Genomic DNA, 10515 nt, shown 5'->3' with positions numbered 1-10515 from the left:
TATTTAGTTAGTCTCTATGTCAATCTGACGTAAGAAATTAAATATTTTTATGTATATTATTCGCCATATATTGCCATATAGATTAATTTTTATTTAAAATTGTTGAACTATTTTGATTTAAAATAAAATGGAGCTTTTCATATTATTTTGACGCTAATTAAAATTTTGATATCAAATTAAAATATATAAATTGTAAACATAAAAAATTAATAATTAAAATATAGAAAAAGGATTTGGTACCACTTAAACTTTTATATTGTGGGTTTTCATTTCATAGCAAGATTCTAAAACCCTCACCCTTTATATTGTGAGTTTTCATTTCGTTTTTTTGCATTGCCAGCAGCAGACATGGAAGATGGAACCAAAGCCATCTTCTCCGTTCTTGATGATGCTAAAACCCAACGCTGCCATTACAAGGTTATGGTGATTGCTGGTATGGGATTCTTTACGGATGCCTATGATATTTTTTGTATCACTGCTGTTACCAAGCTCATCGGCCGGTTGTACTACTACGATCATACAGTAGCGGCACCTGGTAAACTGCCATCCAACATAAATAATGCAATCACCGGTGCTGCGCTATGCGGAACTTTAGTCGGCCAACTTTTTTTCGGGTGGCTCGGGGATAAGCTTGGCAGAAGGAAAGTTTATGGTATGATTTTAATTATCATGGTAGTTTTTTCACTGGCTTCTGGTGTAGCTTTTGGGTCTGCTAAAAGTGTAGTAGCTTTTCTCTGCTGCTCTCGGTTCTTTCTCGGTGTCGGAATCGGAGGAGACTATCCGCTCTCCGCGGTAATCATGTCGGAATACGCGAATCAGAGAACACGAGGGGCTTTTATTGCTGCTGTATTTGCGATGCAAGGAATTGGAATATTATTTGCAGGAGGTGTATCTACAATTGTGTCCAAGATATTCATGGATGCTTATAAGGCTCCAATATTTAGTGAAAATCCAATCTTGTCTACTCAGCCACAAGCGAATCTCGCCTGGCGGATCGTTCTTATGCTCGGTGCTGTTCCGGCGGCTCTTACATATTACCTGAGAATGAAAATGCCGGAAACCGCTAGATACACAGTGTTGGTTGAGGGAAACCCTAGAAAAGCTGTTGAAGATATGGCTCGAGTTCTCGAACATGACGAAGCAGCGGATATGGCGAAATTGCTTAATGGTAACATTCAAACGGCAAGTTCCATTATTTCATACAAATTCTTCTCTGCTAAATTCTTTCGGAGGCATGGGATTCATCTCTTAGGCACAACTATTACCTGGTTCTTATTAGATATAGTTTTCTACACTCTGCAGTTGACTCAGAACGATATTTCTCTAGCAACTGGACTGTTGAAAAAGAGTTCCACCATGAATGCATTACAGGAGATGAACCATATCTCTAAAGCGATGACGATCATCGCACTTTTTGCAACTATTCCTGGTTATTTGTTCACTATCTTTCTCGTTGATCGAATCGGACGTTACGTAATTCAAATCGGCGGGTTTCTCCTGATGACTATTTTCATGGCAATTCTTGGAATTCAGTATGGAAATCTCAGAGGAGAGGAATCAAATTGCGGGTCAGATTCTGAGAAAGATTTTTGCAACGGAAAACCCATTTTGTTTGTGTTACTTTTCGGGCTAACGCTATTTTTCGCCAACTTTGGACCAAATACGACAACTTTCATAGTCCCGGCCGAGCTTTTTCCGGCGAGATTTCGGTGTACCTGCCATGGTATTTCAGCTGCCGGAGGGAAACTTGGAGCTATAATAGCTGCATTCGTTGTTCAGAGCTATACGATTGATGGGAATTCGGAGAAAATCAAGAAGGCAATCATTGGACTTGCTGTAGTAAATTTGATAGGGTTTTTCTTTTCTTTTTTTGTGCCGGAAACTAAAGGCAAGTCGCTTGAGGAAATCTCTAGAGAAGATAACGATCTTGCAATTTCTAGGCGAGCGCATAGCTTTACTTAGTAATATGATATTTGTATTAATAGATTTAAATTTGATGATCAGCAACGACTCTATCAATGTGTATTCTGTATATAACTCCTCTTGCCGTTCTTGATGAGCGGCCACACATATTATAAAACTATCAATGTGTATTCTGTATATAACTCCTCTATCAATGTGTATTTTGTATTTTCTAATTTTTATAAGCCCTTCGTATATATGCGGAATCAAATTAAATATTTAATTTTAACAATAATCGCTCATAGCTAGTGATCCCAATTAGTGAGCTCGAACAAATCTTGGAACCTATGTCTTTCAAAAAGTTCCCTCATGACAAAATTCATACCTCTCACAACCATTGAAATGCAGTCGGCTTCTAACATTTTGGTCATACACTTTGTCTTCAGATTTCTAAATCGGCCGATTCGATAGTCTCATTAGCTGTAGGTGGGAAATACGAGCGAGATCGGTCAAAGTCACATATGGAGATGCCTTGTAGAATTCTTCATAAAACTTTATCTAAATTTTTTTATGATCCTACTGAGTTTGGGGACGAACGAGAATATCAAGTGAATGCCATCTTGGTTAAGAAAATGGAAAATAATCTTAGCTTCTAAAAACCATGAGCCGCTGCCTTGTCACATTGGGATGAGAAACGAGCCACATGCTCCACCGTTTACGGTCCTCGTTCCTCTTCTGAGAACAAATGAAACTCTGGGACTTTGTATATATGCTCTTGCACTACTAGAAAACAGCGTTTTATAGACGAATTTTAGTGACGGATCTAAAATCTGTCGCTATTTTTTTGATTAGCGACGGATTTAGCGACGGATCTAAAATCCGTCGCTAAACACCACATTAAATTGGCGGGAGTGATCCCGCCAACTTTAGCGACAGATTTTCCATCGCTAAAGTTGGCGGGAGTAGTCCCGCCAATTGTTTTGATAAAATTTAGCGACGGATTTTAAAATCTGTCGCTAATTATTGGCGGGAATACTCCCGCCTTTTATTTTCCGCAATTAGCGACAAATTTTAAAATCCGTCGCTAATTTTCACTGTCAAAAAAAATTAAAAGGTATCAAATATTATTTAAGATAGTATTTAATAAAAAATAGTTATTAAATTTTTTAATTAAATTTATATTATTTTAATATAACGTTTTTATTTATAAAATTATGATTAATCCTTATTTATGAAATAATAGATACATATTATTTATTTATTTAAACTATATAAATATTTTTAAAAAATATTAATTATAATTTTTTTTATTAATTATAAAAAAAAATTATCTTAGAATACGGGATTAAATTACGGAAACAAATATTTGTTGTTTTTAGTTACATTTAAGTATAATATACATAAATATATAACATGAATATGGGATGGTTCAGGTGGAGTTATGCGCGGAAGAACTACAAGGTTAAAGAGTCTTGAGTGGGAGCAATGGAAGGATGGGTGACCTACTGGGAAGTTATCGAAAATTGACACAGGTGTATGCGGGTGGGTGATTTAACTCGGGTGGGAGAGTGACAGAGTGCGCGGATGAGTGATTGATTAAATAAAAAATCTATTTTACGATGTAATTTTTATTTTTTATTTTTTTTTAAAAATTAGTGACGGATTTAAATCCGTCGCTAACTAGCGACAGATTTAAAATTCCGTCGCTAAAACCGAGACCAAAATCCGTCGCAATTTTTTTTTCCGTCGTTATCAAACATTGCGACAAAAAATGTAGCGACATACTATTTCCGTCGCTAAACGTGCTTAGCGACGGATTTTAGCGACGGATTTTGGTCATTTAGCGACGGAAAAATCCGTTGCTAAATGACTGTTTTCTAGTAGTGTTGGGAATGGATACAACTTCTTAACCAAATCACGATAAGGTTTTATGTAAGACTGGCGAGACATTGGCCTGAGATCTACACTATGTTTTTCTAGCTCATCGAGAATTGCCCTCGGTTATAAACATTTGACTTTCCCTCCTCCATGGGTGTGCATTCACCATTAGAAGCGACCTCTTTCAAATTAATTAGAGGTCTATTAACCTAAGGTTTTCCTATGTTTGGTGCAAATTTTTTGCCCTTGTGGGTGGGCTCCCCTTTAGGCCTTATCAGCAACTTCACTGAGCCGTAAGTGAAACCTATCTTATTCAACTGTTGTCCCTTCTCGGCCAAAATCCTGATATGCGATCCTATTCGGTGTTTGGGTATGACCGGCCTCTGTTTGGCCACAGACTGTCAAGAAAAGAGCTTATCCAATTTCTCCATTGTGCTATTCAACCTATCCAAATTATTTCTAATTTACCTTTGGACCGCCACTTGATCAGGCATGGCCGCCTTCATTACTTCGATATTTGTTGCATCGCCCTATCAAACATGTGCCAATTCTCCTGAACAATTTTGTCCCTCATGTTCGTAAAATTGGCTTGTGATAAAGGATGGGCGAGTTGGTGGGAGTTTGCGTGTATAATCAGCTAACGCATTCTCTATATTGATATTGGAGTTCTTGGCCGCAGAACTCGAGTTCGTTCCATCAGCATGGGGTATTAGAGTCCCCTTTGTTGGCTGTGTCCCTTGCTTCTTTTTTTCTGCCATGATTGCTATGATATATGAGTCTAGTTCATCCGTTAATACTCTTTCTTCCCAATTGAGCTCGGCGTTGAAATGAGTTTGCCTGTAATTGTCTTTAGAAAGGTCAGTTTTTGTGCTAGCCATTAACTAGTCTCTAGTGGAGTCTCCAAATTTGCTCGCACGGAAATAAATCTTTGATCAAATCTTTAATTTTTTAGATAGGTACTGTTCAGGTTTGATACTTTAACCAAATCAGTGTACAGAGTCACATAGAGTTTTTAGGTTAATAAAGTTAACCAAAAAAACTATAAGGATTAATTTGAAAGTTAAAAAACTCAAACAAAATTTATATCAAAACTATTTCTAAATTACAGCAATTAAGAGATTGTGGGGATAAACAGTACAAAGTTTTGCTTTTTGTTTGATTGATTTGAATAATAAAAAATATAATAGTTAATCCCCACAATTTATATGGAGCAAAAATTCTAAATAGAATATAATCTAACTCCTATTTCTAAATATATAATAGCATCTCCAATGCAATGCTAAAATGAAGTGCTAATGCCATAATTTAGCATTTAATCTTAAAATGCATCTCCAATGCAGTGCTATAGTTTGTGCTAAATTTAGCATATGCTATATCACGTGGTAAATTTAGCACAGACTATAGCATATGCTAAAATTCAATAACCAATAGCAATTCACTATTAATTATAAATTTACCACAGTCATTTTTTGCATTTATTATTTTAACCTACTTTTTTTTATTTTTTTTAACTTTTTTCATTTTAAATTTTGTGCTTCTATTTAACTTTACAACATCGATTTAATTTTTTAATATTAGACCGTACATCAATATAATAAAAAAAATTAAATAATTTATTTTTATATAATTCATCGATCCTTTTAATTATATCTTTTGAAAAACTCATTATTAAATTAAAAAAAATATTACATAAATTTTAGTTTAGAATATTTAATTAAAAAATTTATTAAATAATTAGAAATTAATAAAATTAAGAGATAATTATCTTAATAAATAATTATAACATTTTTTTTAACTTTGTGCATTGGAGTAAAATTTGAAATGCTATGCTATCTATTGCATTTTCCTACTTTTTTATGCTAACTTTAACATAAAAAGTAGCATTCGATTGGAGATGCTGTAAGAAATACAGTTTTAGTTAGAACAAATCTCCAATTTGAAATAAACTATTAGTAATTAATAAAAATATATTTTCATGGGTCTTAAATCTGGATAAGCCCATTTATGCCTTTTCTATTTTGACTTAATTAGACAAAACACGGGTTTAACCCAAAATAATTAGACAAATACGCTGCTTAGTTTCATTTTAGAGAATTACATTTCCTTCCTTTTTTTTTTTGATTTTTATGCTTTCTAAATTAGACAAATACGATCTTAGCAGTATTCTCCATTTTTTCTTCTTCCTCGGATCAGCTGAAGAGAAATACCAGTGCCGTGCCGCCATATATCGCTGACAGAGCAGAAATCGTTGTAAGTTCGCCTCCTACGGCAGCCCTCCGCCATCATTGGAGCAGTCAAGCGGCAACCACAGAAGCAACCACCTTGAATGTCGCGTTCTCCCTCTTAAACAATCGTCACCAAACCATCGGCGCCGTCGTAAGTCTGTTGCCATCGCCGTTCGTGAAGAGATTGCCTACGTTTCCAGAAAATTACAAATATTTTTTCCACAGCAGAATCATTAAAAATGGTGAAGGAAATTAGGGTTCATGGGCGGATCCGAAGTTTGATTTCAGTCTAATCCTTTGTTAATGTGAATATTTTGGGTTAATCACATTTTGTGTGTTGTTTAATCCATTTTTTTTTCTTTTGTGAACGATGTTGTTGATGAATGGTGGTTCGATTTTTTGTGTTGCACAGCATGTTGCACTCTAAGTGTTTGAAGAAATGCTTATGAGAATTGTAATATTTTTTGGGTGTTGGATAACCAATGGTTAACATTGGGTAAACCGTTAGGTAACCTGTAATTTTTGTTTTGAATATATCATTAATAAAATCGTTTGTAAACAGTTGTTGAATTTTATGTTTGTGGTTCGATTTTTTTGTGTTGCACAATATGTTGCACTCTAGGTGTTTGAAGAAATGCTTGTGAGAATTATAATATTTTTAGATGTTGGATAACCAATGGTTAATATTGGGTAAACTGTTAGGTAACCTGTAATTTTTATTTTGAATATATCGTTAATAAAATCGTTAGTAAATAGTTGCTGAATTTTATGTTTGTTGCTAGTTAACCAATGGTGTACTAATAGTACACCAATGACCTTGTTTTTAGTACCTTGTTGGTTAACAAATGGTTAATCAATAATTTTAATTTTAAAAAGACGATTTAGGTTTTATTTGACGATTATTCTTGCGGTGATGAAGGCGGAGGGATTTGTAATAGAATTTTCAACTAGTTTAATAAAGATGGAGGTTTAAATTTGTAATAGTTTTATATGTTGGTTAACCAACGGTGTTAGTATACCGTTGGATAACCAAAATCGTATTCCTGAGATTAAAAAAGATATTTTTGAGAATAACAAAAGTTATTTTTCAAAAAAAAAAGTACAGATTGTATTTTTCAAAAAAAAACATTGAGGTAGTATTCTTGAGAATATTTTATCTTTTTTTGGTATTTATCTAAAAAACCCTTCTATTTTTAGGTCGGTGTAAACAGTTATATAAATCATACACTAGTTTATACGAAATTTATTCAATTCATTTAAAGCAGAATATTTATAATAATATTCAATAAATAAAAATATTTATTTTAATGTAATGTAATGTAATTTAATATATAAATATAGATATTATTTAAATTTATATCTAAGATATTAAAATATTTATTATGCACATATTTTTAAGCCATATTAATAAATTGACTCATTAGTATAATTAAGGCTCTAGGTTCCTGAAAAACCCCTTCAATTGATCTAGAAAGAGAACATAAGCTCTTTTTTGTTTATTTTAGACCATTTAAGCCCTCAACATTTTTAAACGATGCAAAAATAACCCTTAATATTTTTGATAAGAGCTTTAAAACTCATTTAGTTTATTTTTTGGACACTTGACTCCTCACATATTTAGTTATTTCTATGGTGCTTTTTAGTGTGAGGTTTATTTTTACCATTTAAAAATATTGATGGCTTAAGTGGCCAAAAAAAAACTAATATGGCTTATATGCTCCTTCCTTAATAACTTGAAGAATTTTTTTGTACATTCTATTTATAATCAATTAATTTTAAAAGTTATTGAAATTTAAAATTATTTTATTTAAATATTATATAAAAAAACTTATTTTTATTATTAACATATTACATATAAATTTTAAAAAAGTAATATTTAAATCTAACATATTAATGGTTTAAAATTAAATATAAAAATATACTCCTTCCGATCCATAATATTTGTCGCTTTTAACTATTTTATATAGATTAAAAAAATAATAATTATGTTTTGATTTATATAAACTCTTACTAAATTGTTATACTAATTATTACTGTTTTTAAGTTTGACTAGATTTTTTAGTTTCACTTAATTAATATTTTATTGATATATTTATATTCTATTGATATTTTAAAATAATAAATAATACGAACCAAAGAAAATTTTCCAAAATAATAAATCATATAAAGTCATATAAATGATCAATTCACCTCTTCAACTTGGCACGAAAGACCAAAAAGGTCATCCTCACAGTGAACTATATTGAACCGGGTCGAATTTCTCCTTCCGCATTTTCACCTCCGAAAGTAAGACACACTCTCCATTATGAAATGAAAAAAATTTAAAGTGACCTTTAATATTTATTTTATTTTTTAAATTATCACTAAATGGTTTTTAAATAATAATTTAACCTTTTTAATTATAAAAGTTCATATATTATATAATTTTTTATTTAAAGAGCAAGTTGAATGTCAGATTGAAATTTCGATAAGCTTAAAATCATTCAGAACGGCTGATATATCAATAAATAATTGAGCATAAAACTTTCATTGAAACAACAAATTAACATGAAACAGATAACTCTAAGGAAAAGGAGCAACTGGTACGTAATAACCATGAAAATGCAAGAACACACATTATATAGATTTAGAACAACAATGGTTTGTGGGTAAAGTAACGGCACCGCCAATGTGGGCCTAGTCTAGATGACTAAGACGTCTCTAAGTGCATTGAGAGGTTGTGGGTTCGAACTACGGTTCCGTAACTAACAACTAACAATTCAGACTCGAAAGAGTTGCTTATTATCTTTGACAAAAAAAGTAACGGCACCTCTAACTATGTGTTTTGATTAGTAGGAGAGTATGGAATAGGAACTAGGTATAGGTCATATTTCCTTTTTGTTGCAGTGAGAAATACCTCTGTCATATCCAGTTCTTCTCTCTTCATACCAAGAGGAAGCTCCCAGTCAAAGCTAAAGAGTAACTGTGCGAGTGCAAGTTCAACATTCGCCATGGCGAATGATATACCGGGACATATCCTTCTTCCACCGCCGAATGGCAAATATTCAAAATTATTTCCTTTGTAGTCAACTAGACCTTCCTCAAATCTCTCTGGTATAAAACTTTCGGGTTCAATCCAATGATTAGGATCCCTACCGAGGGCCCATACGTTCACAAAGAGTCTGGACAAGGCGGGTATGTCATACCCGTCGATTTGGCATTCATTGCTAGCTTCTCTGGGAGGTACTAATGGAGCAGGAGGATGCATTCTTAATGTTTCTTTAATGACAAGCTTTAAATACTTTAACTTCTCAATATCTATCTCATCAACAATTTTTTTCTCTTTGAAAATCTGCCTAACCTCTGCCTGTGCTTTATGCATGGCCTTCGGATTCTTGATCAATTCCGACATCACCCATCCTAAAGTCAAAGCCGACGAATCAATCCCTCCAAGGAACATGTTCTGCAGCAATATTTTTATTATAGATCTAAGTAAGTAGTGTATATATATATGACAATGATGAAGAAAGAACGTATAATTACCAGTATAACGGCTTTGATACTGTCGGTTGTTAAAGGAAGTTCAAGATTTCCTTGCTCTTGAAGATTTAACAAAACATGGACGATATCTTCATCCTCCATTGCAATCTTAGATGTGGCCCTTGCAATCCTATGAGCATTGATTATGTTCTCAAGCACAGCATCAACTTTTTTGTGCAATTTCGTGAGTCTATAACGAATTCCAGTAATGACATGGAGCAATTTGATAGAGGGGAAGAGGTCAGCAATGTTAAAGCCGACCATCATCTCCGTAACTTTTGCAGCAAGCGGAATGAATTTTTCTTGATCGATAGTGCATTGTTTTCCGAATGCTGCTCTTGTAATGAGAGTGGACGACAATATATTTAACATTTGTGTAAGATTGATAGTAGATCCGGCGTTGGAAGAAATGTCAGCGATGAGATTCGATACTGCTTCTTCTCTGATTGGTCGGAACAATTGCACACGTTTCGCACTAAGCAGCTCTAAGATGCAGATTTTCCGCATTTGCCTCCAGTGATCACCGTATCGTGCGAAACCAAGATCCAAACCCTTATAAAATATGATGTCAGAGACTATGAGGAAGGGCCTTTGTGCAAAGATGGTGTCGTGTGTTTTCATCACTTGTTTCGCAGTTTCAGGTGAAGAGATCACAACAGTCGGAACTTGTCCGAACTGAAGCTGCATAACAGGGCCATATTTCTTCGCCAAGGCTCCGAGCTTATGGTGGGGTAGCCCGCCGATTAACTGGTGTATATTTCCTATAATGGGAAGTTTCCATGGTCCTGGGGGTAGGTTTAGAGCTGGTTTGCTGCTCTTTAACTTCTTCCACAGCGCCCTCACCATAAACAACACACAAATTAGCACTAATAATGGAAATGCCAACATTTTGTTAATAGCTAATGAATGAAGAGAGGTGATTATTGAATGAAGAGAGGTGATTATTGAATGAAGAAGATTGTCTCCTCTCCTGGCCTTTATATATAGTGTA

General features: G+C 33.7%; 2 protein-coding genes across 2 annotated transcripts; one reads left to right on the top strand and one right to left on the bottom strand.

Moving 5' to 3' along the window:
* Nucleotides 1-306: 306 nt before the first annotated feature.
* Nucleotides 307-1992, top strand: LOC126682718 (low affinity inorganic phosphate transporter 8-like). The gene has a single exon (XM_050378465.1). The coding sequence runs from the start codon at nt 349-351 to the stop codon at nt 1960-1962; it is 1614 nt and encodes a 537-aa protein (XP_050234422.1). The 5' UTR covers nt 307-348; the 3' UTR covers nt 1963-1992.
* A 6511-nt stretch (nt 1993-8503) lies between these two features.
* Nucleotides 8504-10515, bottom strand: LOC126681142 (premnaspirodiene oxygenase-like). Its single transcript, XM_050376555.1, has 2 exons — nt 9528-10515; nt 8504-9447 (listed from the first exon to the last, which is right to left on the bottom strand). Exons 1-2 carry the CDS (start codon nt 10410-10412, stop codon nt 8821-8823), a joined length of 1512 nt encoding a protein of 503 aa, XP_050232512.1. The 5' UTR covers nt 10413-10515; the 3' UTR covers nt 8504-8820.

The sequence above is a fragment of the Mercurialis annua genome, linkage group LG5 (assembly GCF_937616625.2).
Source record: "Mercurialis annua linkage group LG5, ddMerAnnu1.2, whole genome shotgun sequence".
NCBI classification, from domain to species: domain Eukaryota; kingdom Viridiplantae; phylum Streptophyta; class Magnoliopsida; order Malpighiales; family Euphorbiaceae; genus Mercurialis; species Mercurialis annua.
Note: the sequence above shows the minus strand (reverse complement) of the source record. Positions and strands in the feature narration are given on the sequence as shown.

Excerpts from the sequence above, each read along its gene's own strand:
- LOC126682718 (XM_050378465.1), top strand. The coding sequence starts at position 349 with ATGGAAGATGGAACCAAAGCCATCTTCTCCGTTCTTGATGATGCTAAA.
- LOC126681142 (XM_050376555.1), bottom strand. The coding sequence starts at position 10,412 with ATGTTGGCATTTCCATTATTAGTGCTAATTTGTGTGTTGTTTATGGTG. Across the intron at positions 9,448-9,527 it reads GTATCAAAGCCGTTATACTG|AACATGTTCCTTGGAGGGAT; the intron begins GTAATTATACGT and ends ATATTGCTGCAG.